At 54.9% G+C, this 23869-nt stretch overlaps 1 protein-coding gene across 1 annotated transcript in view; it reads right to left on the minus strand.

The window, feature by feature from the left end:
- Window positions 1-23869, minus strand: part of TLE3 (TLE family member 3, transcriptional corepressor) — a 47035-nt gene that overhangs the window by 22567 nt on the left and 599 nt on the right. The window contains 5 exon segments of the mRNA XM_038580847.1: window positions 1932-2006; window positions 3520-3582; window positions 21963-22007; window positions 22957-23020; window positions 23562-23662. Coding sequence (XP_038436775.1) covers window positions 1932-2006; window positions 3520-3582; window positions 21963-22007; window positions 22957-23020; window positions 23562-23662 — 348 coding nt within the window.

Genomic DNA, 23869 nt, shown 5'->3' on the forward strand with positions numbered 1-23869 from the left:
CCCTCTCTGTAAATCGAGGGCTTTGGCAAGATCAGGGTTTCTCCAGCAGAGGCCATCCTGCCACCTCTGGGGACATCTGGCATGTCTGGAGACACTCTGGGGAGTCACAGCGGTGTGTGGGGGCTGCCACTGGCATCCAGTGGGTAGAGGCCAAGGTTGCTGGGGACATCCTACCATGCACAGGTCAGGCCCCACGACAAAGTGTCTGGCCCCAAACTTCGCAGCGTCCAGGCTGAAGAACCCCGGGCTGGCTGACCTCAGGAAGACAGTAGACGTCACGAGACTATGGTTTCCCTGTTGGGGTGCTGCCTCCCCGCTCAACAGCTAAAGACACTGACCACTAACTCATGTTCCCCTTTCTGGACTCTGCTCCTCCCCAGCACTGCCCGGCTTCAGACCCGGCGAAGCTCCCACACCCTCCCGAGGCAGCGTTCAGCAGCTGTCACTGGACGGAGACGGGGACAGAGCCACGTACCCGCCACAGGTGCCAACAGCGGGATGGAGCAGTGGGAGCCACCACCAGCCCTGTGCCACCTTGACCCCAGCCTCCTAGCACTGCTGGGCAAGCGACATGAACTGGTGAATTCCCTCTTTTATTAGATACGGAAACTGAGGCCCGCGAAGAGGCAGGTCCTGCCAAGGTCACACAGGAAAAGAACCGTAACTAGAATGCGTGTCTCATGGTTTCTGCCCCAGACCAAAAACCCAACTGTCATCATTCATCCCACCCACGCGCAACACTCTGGGACCTCTGGTTCCACCTTGGAGAAAAAAAAAAAAAAAAAAAAAAAACATCTCACATGAGAACAAAAGAGAAATGAGGACCAAGCAGGGTCCCAGAATGTTAGGGCTGATGGGACCTTAGCCATTTGGGCCACTGCTTCCTTCCCAAGCCTGACTACCCTTCGGAATGACCTGAACAACTTCAGAAACACAGACTCCCAGTCCCACCCTCAGACCTAATGGAAAAGAATTTCGGAGCAAGAGTCCCCGGAATCTACATTGTTCAGAAGCCCCTGCTGGGGGGCCCTGACCTATAGCTGTCTGTGGATGGAAGTGGGAAGCAGTGATCTTACCTACTCCCTTCATTTTAGGGACAAAAGGTGGACGGATATACCTGAGGCTAGGAGCCTTGCCCAAAGTCACATGAAAAAACAGTTTCTCCTCAGCTGCTGATCTTAAATGTCCTTAGCCTCACACCAAAGCAGGAGAAAGACGTTATGTGAATCCAAGAAGTGCATTAAAGATGTGAGCCAGATTGGGACGCAGAAGAGGAGAGATCGGGCTTCCTCCTTTCACCGGGGGGGGGGGGGGGGGGGGGGGGGGGTCCTACCACATGTGGACCTCACAAATCCCCCCTTGGGCATTTTCCTGCTCCCAGTGAGTGAGACAGGACTCCTACAATATCCCCAGCTGGAATTCACAAGGGTGCATGATCAACGCTCAGCCAGATAGCTCCGTGCATGGCACGAGACCCAAACCCAAATTCCACAGCACATTTCAGATCAACAGTACAGCAGAGACAGTTCTGATCCCAGGTGGCCAAAGAAGGGCAGACCTTTGCCAGGGAGGGGACGCAGGGCGGACAGGCCCCCCGGGAGGCTTGAGGAGGAGGCTGGGTGTGAGGGTTACCTCAGGGCCCGCCTCCCTCAATGGTGGGGACATCAAAAGCAGGGGGAGGTTGGGGCTGATGAGTTTAGAGGTGGATTTGGGGCATGTCGGACAACCCTTCAATTTGGAGGAGCAGGAGGCAGTTGGGGAGCTAATGGGGAGAGAGAGCCCCAAATGGGTCCAAGCCCATGGGAAGCCGGAGCCCTGGGGCCGCCCTTCTTTGAGGCCAGCTAAGGTCAGGGTCGATCTCTGGTTATGGTAAATGAGAGGAATAAAAGGGCTATACACACGGTGAGAGGCAGATTGGGGAGTCCACGTACCCCGATGATGGCATTTAGCTCCGTCATGGTGACCTGCTTGGCACGTTCTACTGCCTGCGCCACCTGCTGCTGGTGCTGGAGGGAATAGGGAGTTTGGGTTAGATGCACTGCCTTCCCACCTAAAGGGGGCACAGGGAGGGCAGCTCGCGACGGGCAGCGACGCAGCCCCCGCCCGAGGCAGAGGACGTCCTCCAAACAGGTGGGACACGTTTCAGTGAACATGTATTACTTCCCAGACACCTGTTTTAAGGTAAAATAGAAATGAGCCCCCAGGATGGCCAACAGTCACCCACCTCCCTCTACACATACAAAAAACCTTCCTCCTGCGCCTCTGAATACGAGCTGGCTATGAGAGGATGTTCCTCATTATTAGTTTTCTAAATGCGGCGATGGTATTCATCCCTTAGAAGGGGCGTTCCCGTATTTAGGAGACGCAGCTAGACGAGTGAGTGGTGAGTCAGGATTTATGTTCAAGGAGTTCAGAAGAAAAGTGTGTAAATCTATAGAAACCCAATCCCTAGCTAAGTAAAGAGAAAGATGAAAATGTCTAGAAAGATAAAAAAAAAAAAGTGGCACGAGGAACCCTAATATAAACCAAGGACTGAGCGTGATGACGAGGTGTCAATGCAGGTTCATCACTGCAACACATACACCACGCAGGTGCGAGAGGCTGGTAACAGGGGAGATCTCTGTACCTTCCACTCATGGGTTGCTGTAAACCTAAACCCGCTCTAAAAAATAAAGTTGATTTTAAAAGAAGGTATTTTTTTGGTGCGTTCATTCCCTTTGGCCTTGGGATAGCACCTGCTTCGTAGGCAGCTATCCCCCCTACTAGGCCATAAGCTCGAGGACGTCACTATATCGTGTTTTGACACGGACTCAATCATTTATCGGTTGCCCCTCTGACTCAGAGACCTAGGAGTCCAGGGAGGGAGTGGAGGTGGTCACAGCGCCTGAGGGGGCAGAGGAAGCAGGGCCTGCGCCAGCTGGAGTGAGCTCTGCTAGCCAGGATCAGACCCTTCTCAGGCAGCTCACCTGTCTGACCTACACTAAGGGACGTCCTTGGAGATGCTGCCCTTGTCTCACCATCCACTGGCCTGGTCCAGGCCTCAGGTCAGGGGGTGTCCCTCGGAAGGTATTAGTATTGACTGCTCGTGCCTCTAGGGGGGATGCTCTGTCCTAGAGGCTAGGCTCCCCCTTGGGTACTCGTTCCGTTTATAGGCTCTGCCCCTTAGCACCATCTGGCCAAGCTTCTTGCTCCTAGACATTTCCAGGTGTGGGAGATGGTCACAGGGAAGCAGAGGCTGGGAATGCTGGTTTGAATGGGAATGAGGGTGGGAGGCAAAGAGGGCACCCGCTGCCCATTGCTACCCTCCTCCGTGGTCTCAGACAGCGGCAGAGAACTAGTTCTACCGCAGTAGAACACCCAAATGCTCCCTCTGACGTGCTGGAGAAGTTTCTACAAATCCCCAAGTTGTCAGCTTCAGTCCATATGAACGGAGAGGGGCTGGGGCTCCAGGGAGACCCCGCCAGCCCCGGGTTGCACGCATTGGAAAGACAAGGAGGACACGGTTAAAGAAGGTCTTACCTCTTGTGACAGAAAAGGCATGATCTGTGCTAGAATCGTGTTCAATCTCTTCGCAATCTCTGTCTGCAAAAGAAGAGGAGACCGCGTGAAGCTCAGGCAAATAAATCAAATCGCCGAAATGTCACACAGGTAGAAGCGCAAACTCCCCCGAAACCGCAGACCCCGGGAGGGGCTCCATGCTCTCCCCCCTCGGTTGGCCGCCTGCCAGGAGCCTTGCTAAATAATCCCCAGCCCTCCCCCTGCCAGGCTGCCTACACTTTGTGGTGCTCCAATTTCCTATCAGAGGTGGTCTACGTGTTTGGTTCAGAATATACAGTCGGCTCTTGATGGAAGCCCTAATTAAAAACAAAGCAAAACAAAACAAGAACAACCCTCGCCCCCTGCTCCCGCCCCCCAATGCACACCCCAGGAAAATCTATTATGGGAGTGAAGCACACGGCGGTGCTGCCCAATGGCAACAGCAAGACAGACAAAGCAGGAGGTGACGGGAAGCCCCCAAAGCCACATGTGCCACAGGGCTCCCTGGGGGGTCACCATCAGACCTGGCCACAGGTGCCTTAGAGGGCCTCCTGCCCCGCTCCACGTTTCACGTTGCCTCTCCCCAACCAGGCTGATGTCTCCCCCACCCGGCCCGACATCCCATCATCAACGTTTCATTTTTTAGGGTAAAGCACTGCCTTCTTGAAAAAGCTGTTCAGGAGGTAATTCGTTGGAACCCTAATCCTTCGGAGAGGTTGATCATGAGCTGACCAATTCTCTGCTCCACCCCCAATATTCCAGCCAATGTCACATTTAGATAAAGATCAACCTGTCTGATCTGCTGCCCTGTCCTATGTGAACCCTCAGTCTCAGATCAAGAGCGGTTTTAAAAGAAAAAGAGGGGACGCCTGGGTGGCTCAGTTGTTGAGCATCTGCCTTTGGCTCAGGGCATGATCCCGGGGGTCCTGGGATAGAGTCCCACATTGGGCTCCCTGTATGGAGCCTGCTTCTCCCTCTGCCTGTGCCTCTGCCTCTCTCTCTGTGTTTCTCATGAATAAATAAATAAAATCTTTAAAAATAAAGAAAAGAAAGGAAAGGATAAGAAAAAGAGGGGTGCCGAATGGTTAACTGTGTCCAGACAGGAAGGCCCAGGCCCCCTGACAGACACGGCTCAGGATTGCTTTCCTTCATCTCCTGCTGAATCCTCAGGCCGCCAGGACTGAGGTCCCAACTCAACTCCGGCTTCAAGGCTCTCATCAGCACACAGCAATCTTCCAGAGACAAAACCATGACAACAGCCTTTAAAAATCTGTGATCATCTGCATGTCAAATGATGCTCGATGAGAAATCCTTGTGCACTTAAAATACAAACAATGCCGTCTGAAGGCTTACAAACAGAACCCGGACCCTGGGAGAATTTCTGGGGCTGGCACCCCCATCTCCCTCGGACTCGCAGGCACTAATGGGGATGCCTCAGGGTGGTGAAGAGATAGGCCATCAACCAAACTGATGGGCTTTGTGTGGCCCTACATCCCGAGGCTGCTGGTCAGTGGCAGGCTCTCATATAGACAGGCCCCACTACGTGAGGGCCTCCTGGGTGGGGACCAGGGATTGCTACTCCCTCCTAAACACTCCGATCCTCAGGAGAGGGCCAGGGTTGCCCTCTGTCATCTAGGGTGGAATAATTCTTCATTTGAAAGGACCAGAAAACCCACTGACTGCCAATAATGGATCCCACTTCCAAATTCCAGGGTGGAGAGGGAGTATTCCCCTAGGTGAGCCCTCTGGGCCTTAGTGCCAGATTTGCACATGCTGGGTATGCTCCAGTAAGGACACTGGACACCAGGGCTTCTCAGCCTCAGTGCTGTTGATATCGACGCCCAATACTTCCTTGTTGTATTGTAGGGTTTTTAGCACCATCCCCGGGCTTCACCCACTACATGCCCAGCATGTACACTGTAAGGGATCTAGAAGATTACTAAGTTAATTACTGCATAAATTATTAGTCTAAGAAAGTGGAAAGAGTTCTTCTCCAATGCAGGATCCTTTCTCATTTCTGCTCATCTTTCCCTCAACTGATAATGGGGAAGGGGTCATATATGGCAGGAGCTCTAGGACAATCAGCTAGTCTGCATCTCAGTCCAAACCTACATAGGGCAACACGGTCATTCGACTGTCACATGTTGATGTGCCCCATCAGAACAGGATATATGAAAAACAAAACACAAAACTGGGAGGCCTGGGTGGCTCAGCAGTAGAGCACCTGCCTTCAGCTCAGGGCATGGTCCCGGGGTCCTGGGATCGAGTCCTGCAGGGAGCCTGCTTCTCCCTCTGCCTATGTCTCTGTGTCTCTTATAAAATAAATAAATAAATCTTTAAAAACAAAACAAAACAAAATAGAACTAGGAGGTGGGTGGGCAGTGGCCCTTCACCAACTGGGTGAGGTAGTGCCACGGAGCCAAACCAACTGCAAGGCCATTTGGTGGGTCTCTGGTTGCTGCTCCCACCCCTGAGCCAGGAAGGCAGGCCGGCCCTGGACCTTCCCATTACTTTGGCCAACGCAGCAACTATACTTGCACAACCTCTGGGGTGGGTGGTTATAAAAGGGTTCCCATCTGTCGCTTACTTCCTCCAGCAAACAGGTCATGTGTCAGGGTCTTGGCGATTCCAGGCAAAAAATGAAAAGTAGCTGGCCTTGCCCCTCCTCGTACCCTTTAGCAAACATGTGGCCACAGGCTTCCCACAGGTGGGATCTTCCTGCAGGGCTTGGTCGGGCGCCCAGCATCCTCTGGCCATGAGGAAAAGAGACCTGCTGAGATTTTCCCATGGATGTGCCCAGTTCCAGGCTTGGCATCCAGGCCACCAGGTGACCACCACTGGCCCTCAGAAGCCACGTGGGTGGCTCAGAGCAAGTTCCCAGTCTCCCCTCATCCACTCCACTGGAAGCAGTTCCTGCCTCCGTCACCCACCTCCCAACACCACAAACATCCAACAAGGGCATGAGAACAACCCCACGCAGACAGGGAACCTTCTGGAGGCCGGGGATATCCTGGGCCAGAACTCAAGGAAGGACTGGCTGCATAAGACAGCATGACACAGGGCAAGGAGGCGGGCAGGACGGGGGTGGGGGCTGTGTACTTGGAGAGCGCTTACAGTGAACCAGGGCTCCCCTGCCCCTGGGTTTGGGGGGGTGGAAAGCACGCACATTCCTTCCCCTCCCAGCTGTCACTGCATGGCTAAGGCCTTCTGCGGAGTGCCACTCCCCAGCTGGTCTCCCAGGGGGCGGGAGGCAGAAGCAGGGAGTGAGCCCCACCCATCTCTCCGTGGGCCACCCCACCCTGGGAACGGGCTCGGCACACTGCTGCATCAAGGAATGAATGGGAAGACTAGGCCCTCATCAATGACTTTTCTTTAACGTTGATTTTTTTTGGGGGGGTGGTGGCCATGAAGGGGAAGCTCCTGGAAATACACGCTGGCCAGACAGCAACAACAACCTCCCCAGCTGTTCCCAAGCACCTCCCAGGTGTGCACTCACAGAGGAACTCTCCGAGGAAGGACCTGGCCACGACCATCTTCACACCTCAGATGGGGAAATGACGCCTGCCCCGCAATGAGGCAACCTCACCAACGACTTCCTACCGGGGAACCCAATTTCGACATTTTGAGAGAGCTCAGAGAAGTATTTTTGAAAGGAAAGCTACCATCAGGGTTAATCATTGACAGCATTTCCGATGAGAACAGCTGTTAAAACAGCATTTGGTCCAACTCAAACAAGCCCTAAACATCCACTTCCAAGGGGTAGGGGGTGGAGGGGGATCAAGACATGTGACTTCCACAATTGGGACAGGTCACAAATCACAAACTGGGACTGGATGGCACGCGGGAAGGCGCCCCTTGGCAATGCCGGGCACCGGGTTCTCCGGCCTCCTCCCCAGCCTGCCCTCCGCGTGGGGCGCGCAAAGCCACGGCCTCCTCGGAGCCAGATCCTCAGATGGGGACCTGGGAGAAGGTAAGTGCCAGTGGCAGGGAAGACCGCAGCCTTTGCAAAGAGGTGTCTGGGGAGGCGGGTGCGGCCTTTGAAAGTTTCTTTTCAAGTGCGGTTCAAAGAAGGCAGCTTGGCTGGTGGCAAAACATCTCGAAGGAGCTCGTCTAGCAGACGCAGACAGACGAAGCGGTTCGGGGAGGAACGTGCCCAGAGACCCTGTGAGATTCGGAATCTGTGCTCCCAACTGGGCGCAGAGAGTAACATCTGCCCCGCGTCTCCGGCGGGGTTGTTAGGCTAATAAATGACGGAACAAAGATAGTGGGGGGCAAGTGTAATTTCCCAAAGAACAATCTGCTCAGCGCGCCTTAGCAGCTCCTGTGTGCGTGATGATCGTCGCATGAAAGCAGGACCGGCGAACATTTTGCTGTGAAACCGAGGGGGCTTGAACATTCTGGAACTTCAGGTCTGACCACACTCCCACGTGCACGGTGCAGTCCAGCGGCTCACCAGCCCTGGGCCCCGGACCCGGGACGCTGAAGGGGGGGAGCTGGACTCTGCGCTTGGTCCTAGCCCCACAGCATCCTGCCAGTTTTTGATCCCTATTTTTTTTTTTTTTTTTTTTTTGAAAATGTAGCTGACTACTCAACACGGTCCTTGGCCACTTCCACCCAATGGTCTCCCTGCTATTTTTTTTTTTTTTAAGATTTTATTTATTCATTCATGAGAGACACACAGAGAGACAGAGAGGCAGAGACCCAGGCAGAGGGAGAAGAAGCAGGCTCCATGCAGGGAGCCCGACGTGGGACTCAATCCCGGGTCTCCAGGATCAGGTCCTGGGCCTAAGGCAGCGCTAAACCACTAAGCCACCAGGGCTGCCCCCTGCTATTTATTTTAAACGGCCCCGTGGTCTGTACCCTCCGTCTCATTTTAACCTCAGCCAAATGAAAACAAGGAGAGGGAAAACCCTGCCACTGCAAAGAGCATGATAGGACCCAAAGCCTCACAGAACAAACCTGGCTTCTCCCCCCAGCTCTGCCTCCCTCTAGCTGTGTGGCTTTGAGGAAATTGCTTCCCTCCTCTGGGTCTCAATCCCCTTGTGTGCAGAACAGAGTGGCCACGCGGTGACTTTGTAAGATCCAGGAGCTGTCATTTAGAGCTGTAGCCTGCTACCCCTCCCTGCATGGCTCTGTGACCTATCCTTCGTCCATATAGCTCAGTAATACAGAGGCGGCCTGGCAAGAGCAGAAGGGATGATGGGAAAGAGAAAGAGACGAGCCACCTCAAGACGTGGCACCCAAGCCACCTCAAGACACGGCTGGGGTGCCGCTGGCCTGGGCTCCATCCCCAGGACCGGTCTTCACAGCACAAACCATTCAAAAGCAGGCGCATCTCATGGGTCAGTGTCAAGCAGGCCACTGTAGGAAGGGCTCGTCCTGCCCGCTGGGGCCTCGGGTTGGGTTGCTCCTCTAGAAACCCATGTGTATTTGGGGTGGGGCCTCGGTCCACTCTGGGGTTCTCGAATTTTAATCAGGTTTTACCCAGTTATCTGACTCAAGTCCTGGCATGTGCACGGTGAGTCTGCTTCATCTTGAATTAAAATCAGAGGGACACAAGGGCAAGTTGGGGGCTGTGCAGCAGGCGGCTATGGCAGCCGGGTGCCATGACCACAAAGCAATCAAATGTTGGAAGATTCTGGAACAATGCGCCAGAGTAATTTTAACTTAAAATATCCCATTGCATGTCCCAGGCAATTCTAAATTGATAGATCCTCAATTATTCGACTATAACATGAAATTCCCTGCCAGGCAGTTTCTCCCCACACTGAGCTTGGACAGCTCTGAAATAAAGCAAGTGGGAAGGCAGGCCAGGGACAAAGACGAGGGCGACCTCCTGGCAAAAGGCAGGCTCGCGACCCCGCTCCATCCCCGCCGCGGGCTCTAGAGGAAGCCAGTACCAGCGTCTTTAAGGAGGGGGCAAATAAATGATCCACTTAGCAGCCCAGGGAGATAATGGCCCCTGCTTCTGGAGGGGCTGGGAGGGTTTACATCACAGATCACTCAATGACAGGTGAGCCTCCATAAAGGCCCTTTTAGCACTGACATATTGATCAAATTATATATAACTACAATGCCATTAAATATTTATGCCTTCTGAGGAAGCCTGCTGAATTCTTTATGCCAGGAGGGCTTGATACAAGCAAAGGCCCAGCCCAGTGTGACCCTGAGGATCTGGCTCCTGAGGGAGGGCACGGGATGTTGGCACTCTGTGCGCTAGCCCAGGAGCCCTTCACACAGATGAGGCAGGTGGTGAACGTATGACGTGCTTGCCCCCACCCAGCTAAGACAGGTGAAAGGTAAGAGAGTCTGGGGTCCCGGGGCTTGGGATGTGACCCTCTTCCACGTGCCCCCCTGGAATCCCACCCTCCTTTTTCTCTGCCTACCAGAAATCTCTGGCCCTTTCTTCCAAGAGTCTAGGGAGTAAGGGCATTGGGAATGGCGAAGCTGAGCAAGAGGGAAGAGCGTGGGGGCGGGGGAGGCGAGAGAGGAGGCATCTAGGCCACGGACCCTGCAAAGAGCTGGCAAGACCAAGTCTAGAGCCCTGCACTCCGGTCCCAGATCTGTCCTGCACTCTGGCCGCAGTTCCCACTGCATGAAGGAGGCAGATTTGGGTGCAGTATAAGCATCAGAGCTCTCAAAGATGCATCAGGTGCTGTGTGAGAGCGAGCACTCCGTCCTTAGGAGCATTCCACAGTGACCCAACAGGGACCCAGGGTTAGACACCACTCCATGGGAGAGACCTGGGCCTAGGTGACGGCCAAGTCCCTCCCTGGCTCTCAGACTCTACGACTTTCATTTCTCAGACTCTCCATTTCCATCCACCGGGCTTCCTGTTAACAAGATCCAATAATCTTTAAATATTTGTTCACTTTAATTTCTTGGTTCCCAAACACATTAAACTCTGCTTGCCTCCCACCCCCACTCCAGGGGATGGCCCTCAAAGAGCTTGCTTGTGTAGACAGAACAGGGAAAGCCTTTGCAGATTAGACCTTCCCCCAACACTGCCCATTCATCCCAGGCGCCACTCCCCCACCATCCATCCCTAGGCCCTCCGTCCTCTCGGTCTCCTCCCTCCCCTCCCTCCCCTCAGATAACCCTCTGCCTCCCTCCCCCACCTTCCCAGACTCCATTGGCCAACTCCCCGCCAGGAGGAAAAATTCTCAATTCATCCCCGTGGGGTTGCCATGGCAACCCCCAGCCACCTAATCCCCCTTGGAACATTATGCAAATCTCCCCTTGCCCCTCAACAGGCTGTAAAAGTCACATTACCCTTGCCGAGGCAGCTCGTTAAATTTTGGGGGTCTCCCCGTAAGGTCACCGCTACAAATAAAACGCTGGCTATGACTTTTTAAGGCCAGAGGCTCGCTGGGAAATCCGGGTGGCAGGAAAGGAAAATGAGGTGTCGGGGGGAGGGGACAGGCTGACTGCAGGAACAGAGCCCCATTCTATCCACCCACTGCGGAGTTCACTACCTAAAAGCACGCCCCTCTTAGACTGAAAGGGTCAGAGGGTCCTCTGACCTCCAGACAAGGATGGCAGGAGTGGTGGCATTTCATAGGCCATAAAAAATCAAGATCGGTTATTTTGAAACTTGTTTATGGGTCGGTGTGGGACCTCCTCCCAAATCACCACCGCATTCAACATCTCACTTTACAGATAAGGAGAAACCAGGCCCAGAGAAGGCAAGGAGCTGCCCTAGGTCACAAAGCCAGACCTCCGAGCAAGAATTTTTCCCCTTAGAGGAAGGGTTCATACCCTGAGTGGGGTGGGGGGTGGGGCATTTTTGCTCCCCAGGGGACATGTGGCAAAGTCTGGAGACAGTGAGGGTTGTCGCAACTGACAAACAGTGGGTAGAGGCCAGGGATGCTGCTAATCCTAGGGAACATAGGACAGCCTTGCCCCAAAGAATTATCCAGCCTCCAATGTCAATAATGCCCAGACTGAGAAACCCTGATCTGCACGTGGCTGACACACATTTTACCGAATTCTTAAAGGCCTTGACTGGGGCCCTAGAATCAAAGTCGTGACATACAGGTGGGTCTTGGGGTGGGACATGTGGGGAGACCACAGAAGACCACACCTTGATAGGGCCTATGGAGCAAATGGGTGGTTCGTGAGTGAAAGAGACCCGGTTTCTAGTTCTGAACCCACCTCCAGGTCCACTGGAGACCACGAGCCAGTCACTTACCCTAGCGAGGTCAGTGCTGCTGGAAGCCACTGCTCATGAGGCCTCTGCTGCAAGGCTGGCAGGCAGACCCAACAAACAGCACAAGGGAAGGGCCTCTGGGAAGTCCTACAAACCTCTGCGACCCCAAGGATCTTGGCCTCACTCTTTGAGGCCTTTGGGGACTCTACCCTCCCACCCCCCACCGGGAAAATACGTTGCCGAGGCCTTCCTACACGCAAGGGACCGTGCTAAGCATCACCTTACACACTCCTGGTAATGCTGCCTGTAACCACACGGTCCAACAGATGAGGCCCCGTGTGCCTCGTGAACGTTAATTAGAACTCAACATACAGCTCAGCCACGTCTTGAGTGCTCAGGAATCACAGGTGGCTGCTGGCTACCCTACTGGACTTTCCGCTGTTGCAGAAAGTTCTACTGGACAGCACTGCTCTGGTATGCTGGGGTCACGATTCTCCCCAGTACAGCCCACGTCACACGGCCAGGAAGTCCTGATGTAGGCCTCAAACCCAAGGTTGTCCGCTTCCAAGCTGGTCACTTAGCCACCAGGACCTGCCACTTCCCAGCTCCCGGTGCTCCGTACAAGATGGCCCAGGATGCCCCTCTGAAAACCAGTGACTTCTGACGGAGAAACTCAGAATCCACCGGCACAAAGGTGCCAGGAAAAAGTCTTCTCAGGGACCCATCCCACTCCCCACTGATGGACAGGGAAGGTGCAGGGGGGAAGGTGAGGGAGGGCCAGGTAGAGGTAGGTCCCTGCAGAAGTGGGGTCAGACTCCGGTGAGAGACTAGAGAAACTCAAACAGGCGAAGAGACAGAAGCATCTAGACGGCACCCGCAGGCGCCCCCTGTAAGAAGTTCCCACGGGCTGGGTGCCCACACGAGTGCTGGGTGACATGGGAGTCAGCATCAAGCCAACAGTGAGAGAACTCTGGCAGGGGCAGAGCTGCTCTCTGAGGAGCTGCTGCGTCTCCCCATTTCAGGCTGGCTTGGAGGAGATTCCTCGTGCCTCCGAGATGAAGTGTGAGGGCCTGAGGATTGAGGAGGGTGGGACACAGGGCAGTGCCAACTGCCAACCTCAGTGGTTCCAGTCTTTTCCTAGGATTTCTGCCCTGAGGCAAAGCCAGGCAAGAAGAAAACTGCTGAGATGCCTGGGTGGCTCAGCCTTGAGCGTCTACCCTTAGCTCAGGGTGTGATCCTGGGGTCCTGGGATCGAGTCCCGCATCGGGCTCCCCGCAGGGAGCCTGCTTCCCCCTCTGCCGGTGTCTGCCTCTCGGTCTGTGTCTCTCATTAATAAATAAAATCATTCATTTAAAAGAAGAAGAAGAGGCGGAGAAGGAGGAGGAGAAGGAGGACTGCTCTGCCCTCTCTAGTGGTGAGGGGGCTCAGAGGAAGTGGTGCCCCCTTCCAGGAAAAGCAACGGGAACGGTGCAAGAGGAAGCTAAAGCTCCCTTGGGCCCGCAGTCCTGGCCGACTCACAGCCTCCACCTGCTGGATCTCAGGCTCACTCTGCTCCCATCGGGCCTCGGCCCCTCACTCTAGACCCTGTGGGATCAGCTGTGGCTGCTCCGGGGCCCACTGAGTCCACCCTACCTCCCCCTGGACAGGAAGTTGGATAGTTCCTGTCCCCCACCCCAGGCCAGCGCCTGGTCTCCCCTAGATCACCGTGCTTTTCCCAGCAGAAATCACCACTGGTTCACAAAGCACGCCCCTGATGGGTCACGAGAGGCCTGTTGAGAGCTCTCCCTGGGCTAGTTTTGGGGACTGGGTAGGAAGTCTTCCTCCAGCCTCTGGTCACAGACGGGCAGGGTGGTGCAGGAGCCCAGAACCAAAGCCTGCTCAGCCAACCAAGAAGCACGCCCTGCCCTGTTCCCCAACATGCTCCTGGTATTCCCAAGGCTGCAGGCCTGGGGCCAGGACGTTTGCTCATCATTTGGGTCTCCTTAGGACAGAAGATGTAGCTATCCTGGGCAAACTGAAAAGGAACTTCTCCCATTGGGCTAGACTCGCTTTCATTCCATTTTTCTAAAACGACAACAAAAAAGCATCTGAAGAGCTGTGAACAGTGGTCACCAAGGATTTGAAAAAGGGCAATGGGGTAAGGCTATGGCCTGTGGAGCTCCACACCCAAATAGACAGCCACGGCGTGCCAAGCACCGCTTACCAATTTACCTCCAAGCCACTGATCCCCTCGCCTCCCTGCTACTCTGTTCTTTCTTGTAATCGCAGCTCAGCCTGTTCTCTCTTCCCACCCCTTCCTCCCCCGTCTCTGCTTTTCCATCTACCTCCGAGCGAATCGCTCTCCTTACCACGTCCCTTCTTCCCTTTGCACCTTGAAACTGTCCACGGTACAAAATGAAAAACAAAACAAAACAAAAACTTCAAACTACACTAAACACGCTTTAAAAGAAACGCTCACGACGACACTTGTACGTTTCTTTCTCCAATCACAACTTGGCGGCCAACAGATCTCTCTCAGAAGCCCAAGAAAACCCGTATCCTTCCCCTACAAAGTCCACAATGCTCCACAGGGTCGAGGAGAACCCCAGACTAGAACATTTCCCTCCGTGAGTCCTTGCCCCCCCCCCCCCCGCCCCACTGAAAACATACACTGTGCACCCAGTATGGGCCCAGCACCAGGTGGCGCGCAGGGGCCTTGGTGAATGAATACAAAATGGTCCTGTCCCTTAGGGAACTCAGACAGTCAGCATTCCACGTGCACACCCGGGGCCTGCTGCCACGTGCAGGTTAAGGATGCAGCCCTCTGGTGCCCTGGATGCACCCAGGACATCTTCACGCCCGGTGCTCTGATGCTTTCCTCCTGGGGTGGGTTTGTCCTGCACTCGAATACCTGTTATTTTTAGGTTCCTACAATGAAAATGTCTACCGTGCTTTGCAAACAAGTGCTACGGAAATACCAAAGGTCGATATTATTATAATAGTTCGAAGATCAAAGCTTTCAAATTCTTTGTCCTCAGTAAAGGCCTTCTACCGGGATACTTAAGTGGTGGTGGCAGCAGCGGCAGCTGCCCCAGGGCCCCGGGCCTCTGGAGGGGGTCACTTATGTGGTAGGTGAGAGGAGTGACCCCATCCACACTCCGAGCCGTTGCCACGGCCCCACAGCCCCACTTTTGCTTTCCCACCGCTGGGAGCCTGGTTCTTTCTCCACCCTTCAAAGGATGCCATCGGTGAAGGGAAGCTTTGGTGGCAGTGGGGTGAGGGCAACCTCTTCCCCAAAGCCTGTGCTGCATCTTCAGAGTAATGAAGTCGGTTGGGGTGAAGGGGGAGGGAGGTTTTGTTCTCAGGCAAAATCTCCAGAGCTGAGTAGATGGAACCCCGGGTTAAACCCCAAAGTCCTGCAGGAACCTCCACTTAAGAGGAATAAACCCCTGCCCTATGGACCCTCATGCTTTCTCGAGGGGCCTCTGCACGATGAAGAGCCTCCCAGAATGTGCTTAGAAAGGAGCCAGGGGCTTCGAGGTTCCCTGATACGCCTTCTCGGAGTACGTGGAGCTTTCCCCGACAGCCCCCGGCCCCCCAGAGGTGGCCTTCCCAGAAACAGAGGGCTCACTGGAAGCCAACGCTGCGCCCCCCCAGGCGGTGACATCCTTGGCCAACAGAAGATCTCAAAATCAATACACCGGGGGAGAACGGGCACTCCCAGTCCCTCCCCCAGAAACGCCAGGGCCGGGGCCGGGCCCGGCCCACCATCAGCAGTGGATAAGGCCTCGCGGCCACCGGCCCACCCAAGGGTCCTTGCTTAGTGCGGGCAGGATATCTGCCCCCCACCTCCCGGCCCCTTCCCTAAGTTTGTCCCCAGCCCCAGCCCCAGCCCGAGGGGGAACACGCGGCGTGAGAAGCAAGAGGGAGGAAAAGAAAAAGCCAGGGCAGGAAAGCAGAGCGCAAGAGAAGCCAGCATCTTGGCCGCGAGTCTCAGAGAGCATTTGTTGAAAACAAGATATTGTCCCTTTAAGCATATAAAAACAAGGCCCTCGAGCACGCAGTTCTCACTCTGGTACACAATTATGGGTGCTTTCAGCTGTCTAGCACTCCTTCAAGTGCTCTCTTAAACCAGACTGTCAATGGCATGTTGAAAGCTATTTTGCTGGCTGCTATCATTAATAGCAAAGTGGAGAGAGCTGGCTGATGAGAATTAAATATGGGGGAGGGGCGGGTCAGAACCAGTCATTACGGAATTACCCGCGCGGGAGAGGAGGCAAGGCCACTTTGGGGAGGAAAGTGCCAAGCCGCACGCTGGGGCGGAGAGGCAGACGTGGGAGGCCTCGGCGGCCCCCCCAACCCCCCAGCAGCCGCCCGGGGTGGACGCGGGCCAGCCCTGCAGAGCCAGGCGGGGACAGAGGGAGCCCCGGAGCCCGGAGTGCGAGAGCAGAGGCCCTGGCCATCGCTTGGCTAAATGTCACCACCTCGCCTCAGCCCCCAGTGGCGCCCCACCCCCTGCCATTCCAACTTGTGGCCAGAGAGAGAGAGAGAGAGGACCGTCCCCTCCTCCTCCTGCTGCCCGGCTTCGCCTCATCAACCCCTGCCCTCCCTCCAAGACCGGGCTCAGGTAACAGCCCTTCGGTGTAGTCTTCTCTGACCCGACTCCCCTTTCCGGGGAAGAATAAGCTGTCCTGTCCTGGGTGCTCCTCCTGTGACACTGGGCCACATTAGCACTTACCTCACTGCACTGCCATGACTTATTTAGATGCCAGCTCCCCAGCGGAGGGAATGGTGTCTTATTCGGCTGTGTAACCAGCCCCAGCCCACACCCAGCACATCCCAGGCCCCTAATAACCGTTTTGGAAGGAATCCAACCCCCTCATTTCACTGATGAAGAAACTGGATGCCGAGCCGTAGGAGGAAGCCTGCAGAGCTGGTGGCCAACCCACAATTAAAACCCTCACTTCCTACTGCCAGAGCTCAGGGAATCAGAATCCCACCCTCTGACAACCTGAGTAATTCTGAGTAAAGGGGGAAAAATAAAAAAAATTAAAAACCAGCGTGTTTACTGAGCACCTGTTTCGTGCTAAGTGCACAGAAGAGACCCCAGCAGAGGGGCCTCCTCCATCGCTTACAAAAGCGAGATGATGAAGTGTGAGCAAGGACATCATGCGAGGGAGCCAGGTCACAGGGGGAGCCCCACGGAGGTTTGGCCTTGACTACCTTTCTGCCTCAGTGTTCCGGTATTTTGTGCAAACAGATCCAGATAAAATACACTTTCCCGGGCAGCCCGGGTGGCTCAGCGGTTGAGCACCTGCCTTCGGCCCAGGGCGTGATCCTGGAGACCCGGGATCGAGTCCCACGTCTGGCTCCCTGCAAGGAGCCTGCTCTGTCTCTGCCTGTGTCTCTGCCTCTCTCTCTCTCTCTCATGAGCAAATACATAAAATCTTTAAAAAAAAAAAAATACACTTTTCCATGCAGGAGGGGAAAGGGAGCTCATTCCTTGAGTGACTCACTCCTAGGACAAAATGGAAATAAAGGGCTTCTGACATAGAACAGACCCGTCCTATCCTACATGGAGAAGGAGAAATCCAGAGAGAAAGAAGAGCTCTGTGCCCTCTGGGGGCTCCTATTCCTGGAAGAGTTCATGAAAAGTCTTATTAAGGGCACATGGGTGGCTCAGTGGTTGAGCATCTGCCTTCGGCTCAAGTCGTGATCTTGGGGTCCTGGGATAGAGTCCTACAAAGGGCTGCAGGAAGCCTGCTTCTCCCTCTGTCTATGTCTCTGCCTCTCTGTCTTTCGTGACTAAATAAAATCTTTAAAAAAAAATTAAAAAGTCTTATTAAGAAGCCAGGCTCAGTTTCCTTGAGTAAGGGCTGGAGACATTTGCCCATCTCCTAGGTCATCCCAGTGATCAAGCATATGAGAAGGGAAAGAGCCAGAGCACCACACAAAGCCCGCTCTGTACGGCTCATAGAGGGTGAACAGGGGTCCAGAGAAGGCAATCTGGGGAAGGGGACTTTGAGCTTAGGAGACCCCAATGATGACCATGGCAGGCCCCCAGGGCAGTGAGAGGAGCTGGGTTTCTGGAGGAAGACTGTCCAGGGCAAGAGTGACCATGTAGGAAAGGTTAGGTGGAAACCAGATCCCAGGCGGGGTGCTTAGAAGCCAGCAAAAAACACTACTCTGGATCTCTTCTTTGCTCAACCCCGATGCCACACCAACAGGCATCCTGGGCACAGCCTTTGTAACCTCGCCACCTGCTGGTTCCCTCTGGCTACCCGCACTTCCAGAAGTGATGGTCACAGAACTTCACCTTGTTCCTGGAGATCTTCCAGCCAAACCCTTAATTACTTAGCCGATGAGAGGGGAGGGACCAACAGAGATTTCCCATCTCTTTCTTTCGCCCCGTGTTCGTGGCCACCTGCACGGCTTTCTGTATCCTCGGGGGGGAAAAGTTCACAGGTTTTGCCACTTTTACCTCATCGGTGAACCTTACCTCTGGGGTTGCTAGCTATGCGTTCTGTTTATTATGACGCACATCAAATCATTGGTTGTGCAAATAGCTGGCAATTCAGAAGGGGACTGTGGGCAAAAAAGTATTCAGCTGATATGGTTATACGACCTGAAATAGGGTACTTTGTACTTTGGTATAGTCAGGTCCGTAGTCTTAGCCTCTTGAGATGATAACGCAGAAAGAAGCAATGATAAAGCCACAGAGCGCCATTGGTTAGTAAACAAGTAATGCTTCATTTCTTGAGTCTTGCTCAACAGAGACTTGGCACTAATGTGGGACTGGGTGAGCGGGTAAGCTCAGCTCCCCTCCCGGGCCTCAGTTTCCTCATCTGTGACTTGGATGAGAAGCCAAAGGGCATCCCAGTTGCAGGATGCCAAAAGCAAGTTGGAGGAAGGGGTCGCTCCTCTGGGTTTACCGCAAAAAGAGGACTGTAAGGCGTTGGCATGATGCTGCCCCAAAGTCCAAATACCCCAAAAGTCATCTTTTGAAACCTCTGCGCTGATGGTGGGGGGAGGGAGGGAGGAAGAGCGGAGACAGCCTGACCCAGCTTCCCCAGCCTCAAACCCAATGCCCAACAGGTGCTCTGGGGTGCTCCTTTCTAAGCTGGCTTTGTGACTGGTGGCCGATGGGTGGCCGACACTGGCCAGCCTCAGCAGGAACAGGTCAACCACCATCGCCTCCCTGGCCTTGCTGAATCACCCTTGATACTCTGCCTTGAAAGCAGGGGCCTGGGGGGAGGTGGGTGACCCACTGAAGGCTGAAGCCTGGCCCGTGATTCTGTAATCTTTGCTCTGCCATAATTAGGGAGGTAGGCAGAGGAGTAGGAGGAGAAACCATTTATTACTTCTCTGGGATTTGACGGCCTGGAAAGAGAACGAGGAGGAGACAGAGAAACAGCCAGGAAAGGAGCCAGCCACAGTGAGTTGAACCTCTCGGGAAAATAAAAATGGGCTGGAAGCACCTCATCAGCTGCCCTCTTTCAATACTCGGGGCCCATCTGGCTGAACCTGAGGTTCCCAACTAATAGGCATTTCCCATAGCGACGGCAAAGGAGAGCTTAAAAAAAAAAAAAAAAAAAAAACACACAACAAAAAACAGTGGTGGCGGTTGCTGCTGTTAAGAGGGGGTGTGGCGTGAGACAGCAGGCTGAGGACCCCCACGCTTCCCAAGATGCTGGCTCTGGAGATCACCTCTTACATAAAGGTAGAGCCAGTCCCCACCCCCACCCCTGAGCTTAAAGATGAAGAATCCAGCCTGTTTGTTCCAGGCAGATGTAATCACACGAACAGTCAAGTCTAGAGGGCAGGACACTGCATGAATAATTCAAGCACTCCAGTCACTTGATTGTGTGTGCAGATAAAACACCAGTCAACCGCTAAACAGGTCAGCTGATAAACTTGTTTGCTCAGGCCTAACCACCATCCGCCAAATGCACCCAAGACCCACACTACAATTAGTGGCTAGGTTCTCTTCTGCAGAACCCTCGCAAGCCTAGGGAGTGGCCGGCCCCATTAGGTCAGGGTTGCATTTCTCAGTTCGGGTTTCTTCACCTCCTTGCCTCTGTTTCTCCACAGCCACAGGGCGATTTCACCCAACTCAAAGAGATTGCCATAAACCCTGCAAAGGACTGGGCGCTCAGAGCATGCACCTTCATGCTGGGAAGCAAAGGGGAACTGGCTGGAAGGCCAAAGTGAGTGGGTAAAAGCAGGGTAAAGTGCCCCGCCTGGGAATCCAAATGCCTGGCCTGGAGTCCCAGCTCTGCCCCACTGGCCTCCCTAAAGCCTCAGTTTCCTGGCCCATACAAAGGGTGCAAAGAATCCATCTGTCTGCCTCTAGCAGCTGAGAGGATTAAATGAGACCATGTCGCCAAACCTCAGGCATTCTCCCCCTAAGAACCCCCGTCTGGGGCAGAGCCAGAAGTCCCAGATGCACACAGCTGCCCGGATGCAAACCCCACCACCAAGTGCGGTAGGACGGTTAACTCTTCCAGAGTTCAGAGTCTCTCCCCAGACTCCGGGAACACCTTCGCTCCACCAGCCAAGGTGGATTCTTTGTGCCAAAGAACCATCCACTCACAGACGTGGGGAACACCACCCATGCAGACCTCAACATGCAACGACATATTACACCTTAATTACGAAGCTCTTAGAATAACTGCTGCTATAAATTTTAAACCTGGGTGCAATTACCCTCTTTAAACACACCCAAGATACTAAGCACTGAGGGGAAAAAAAAAAAAAAAAAAAAGAGGGGGTGGAGAAAGGAGAGGCGGTGGCAGCTGGCATAATACCCCAAGGTCCTTGAACACCTGAGACCCCAGGTCTGTGGCATGCGTTCTGACCCGATGGGTCAGGCCTGGTCAGTCCCACCTAAAGATGAGCAGAACCAGTCCCCGGTCCATTCTTCCAAAGAGTAATACCTCTACGTACAAAGCCATGCCTGCTTATGATTTCTGTGGGTCAAGAGGCAAAAACCTAGTAGCCTCCCTATGCCTTCCTGAGGAGCTAATCCCTCAGAAAGCCACAGACTGCCTTCCCACACTGCTCAATAAACTCAGGCCCTTCCCTAGGGCTCATCCAGGAGAGAAAGGAAAACCACAAACTCAAAAGGCTGGCTAGGAAGCCACTGGAGCAGGTGGCAATCTACAAGCATTCCAGGGTCACCTGCCCTTCTCACCTGCCCAGGCCCCTGCCCCGCTGAAATAACAAAATTTAGACCTTGTAAACGACTGTTAACGTAAAGTAGAAAATCCATTCAAGTCACGGTCACCAGAGGCTCGAATGAGTCAACAACCTTCTGAGATTTCAAGAACACCAATTGTTAAAAAGAACAACCGGCCTGCGCCATTTATTCGTGCCAAGTCACTTCTAATCGCTGGCCAAGCCAAATTACGGGCAGCCTCTCCTTGGAACACAAATACACAAACAGGCCTCTCCCTACAGCCCAGCCTAGCACCGGGGACTAGTTACTGATATGCACGGAGATAAAGGGTGTTTGTATTTGCTCGGGTTGAGGTATACTGTTATTAGAAGAGTGACAATACGAGGTAGTTTACATATCCATCAAACAACATCGCACTAGCTAAACTGGTTTGACTTCAGGATTTCAAAGCCGAGCTCAACTTCCAGCCCAGCCGTCTCAAAAGTCCTGGCGAGGCTGCCCCTGGGCAAGTTCACCTCTCCTTTCAGCTTCCTTCTCCGTAAAATGGGAACCCAGCCGCCTTCAAATTAAGATAGAGAGGAGAAAGCGGCCGTCCCTCGGAACTGTAAGACGTTAGGGGTTTAGTTGATGTTGGCTTCATGTTTTTCAGCAGTCAGTGGCCTGTTCCCTTAAATTCTGATGGCTCAGCCTTGGCTTTTTAGGTTCTTGAAGTTTAATCTTACCAAGGAAGAAAGAACATCACATTTCTGCATGTGGGGACACACACACCCCTCCTACATTAAAACATGTGAAAGCAGCCTGCCAGCCCCCTCCGGGTTTCAGGAGTTTGTAAAGCAGATCCTGAAGGTATAACTTTCCCTTTGCTCCCTTATCTTCCACCGAGATCCAAGACCAGGGCTAATTTCACAAGCTCGATTGCTAAAAGCTCAACATGTCCAAGAAATCAGCAATGCCTCAGACCCTGCATTTCGGAGCCTGGATCCAGTCACTCTTTGAGGAGGAGGAGGAGGCGGAGGAGGAACAGAAGGACTCATTTCACACAGGAGGGGTGATCAGAAACCCACGTATTATGTGTTTGTAACCATTAAATAGATATTTTGAAAAAAGAAAAGCACTTACCTGCTTGTGCATTTCAATGTTCAAGCCATAGGACATCTCATAGTACTACAAGGAAAAAGAACGGCCATTAACGGGCAACACACTGATCTGTTCCCCTTGCAAAGATCAGCTTTTCGGGAAGGTTTCTGGCCAAATCCTACTTTCAAAATACATCTGCTAAAGAAGTTCAAAGCAAACCCCACAGCCAGGTACGGAGAGGGGTTCGAGAGCTGACAAGGGAAGGGGCGAGTGCTGTTCTCATCTGCACAGAACATTATATATGCAGTAGTATGAGGAGCCGAGCCCTCCCTCCCACAAGCACCGCATGTGCCATATATCCTGTTTATACAAGGTTCGGGTTCAACAGGGAATCGTGTGTACACTGGGACCCTCTTGTCCTCTGAGAGTTATTTAGCAACGTGTGGAAGGCCTCTTATGTGGAAAGCAGTGCAGGGAGGGTGCTTAAGTGCCTTCCATGTCCTCTCACAGATAGAGGATTGAAACTCCCTGGAACAGACACTGGGAGAGGGGTGAGAGTCTACCTACCGCCCCAAGGCGGGCCAGACTCTCAGCTGGGGTATCCCTGCGGAGGGAGGGGAACGGAGGCAGAGGGCTTCAGAAGGCCCCTCCACCGTCACAAAACCCAGGGGGGGGGGGGGGGCAGGGGGGAGGAAGGGAGGGCTTCTGTCCCACTCTGGCTAGATCCCAGGGCTGCAGAGCAGCAAAGTTTCCAAACACTCCCAGGAGGTCTGGGGTGGGAGATTTTATCCAACCCTTACATGGGCTGATCCAATCCCATCTCACTAGCCAAGGCAGGGCAAGCAGCCCTCTGGAAAGCCTCGAGCACCCACGAGCACCCACGAGCACCCAGGCCGAAGGGGCGCCCCGCCTGGACCCGGGCGGCCCGGCCTGCCGCTGCTCTCCGCCTCCCTCCTGCAAGCGGCCCGGGCTCCGGGGGGCGCTGGCGGGGATCCGGGGCGCACTCGGGGGACCCGGGGCCGCGGCCGCCTCTCACCATCACGTAATGGCGCTGCATCTCCGTCTTCTCGTTCGCCAGCTTGTCGTACTCCACTTTGAGGCTGCGAGGGCAGGAGGACCGGCTCAGGCCCGGCACCCGCGGAGCCACCTCCTCCGGGGCTCCCGCGCCGCGGCCACTTTCCCACGTCGCGGCTCCCCCCCTCCTCCTCCCGGGGTCCCCCCCCCGCCCTCCCGCAGCCCCGGGGCGCGCGGGGCTCGGGTCCCCACCGCGGGGAAGGGGGGGAAACAACTTGAAACTTCCCGCGGCCGAGCGCCTGGACCTCTCGGGGCCGCGGGGGGCCGGGCCGGGCTGGGGAGGGGAGGGGAGGGGGGCGCGGGCGGCCGGGCTGGCCACCCTCGGAAGGCGGCGCGCCCCCGACCTCGCACCCCGCGGGCGGCCGGGGCTCCGGGAGGCGGCGGGCAGCAGAGGGTTAAAGCGCCGCGCTCGGGAAGGGGAAACAAAAGGCGGAGGCCCCCGCCGCCCCGCCGCCCCGGGTCGGGAGCCCCCTCCGTCCCCACGGGGGCCGCAGCAGCCGCGCCGGGGCCGCCCCTCCCCGCCCGCCCCGGGGCGCGCGCCCCCCCCCCCACCCCCACCGGCCTTACCTGTGATACTGAGCTTGCAGGAACTGGAATTCGTCTTTGATCCTGTCACAAGACTCAGCCACCGTGAATTTAAATCCCGGCTGCCCGGGCTGATGGGGAGCCTGGAGCCCGCGAGGAGAGACGGGGGCGGGGGCGGGGGCGTCAGCCGGGGCCCCCGGCTGCCCCCGCCCAGGCCGGGAGGCCACCCTCGCAGCCCAGAACCTTCCCAGCAAGTTTCTCAGCTGCCCGACGGGGCGGGTGGGGGGGTGTGGGTGGAGGGGGGCGCCCCCAATCCCTCCCCATTGGCGGCCGGGGCTCGCATCCCCTGC

Source organism: Canis lupus, chromosome 30 (assembly GCF_011100685.1).
Source record: "Canis lupus familiaris isolate Mischka breed German Shepherd chromosome 30, alternate assembly UU_Cfam_GSD_1.0, whole genome shotgun sequence".
NCBI lineage: Eukaryota > Metazoa > Chordata > Mammalia > Carnivora > Canidae > Canis > Canis lupus.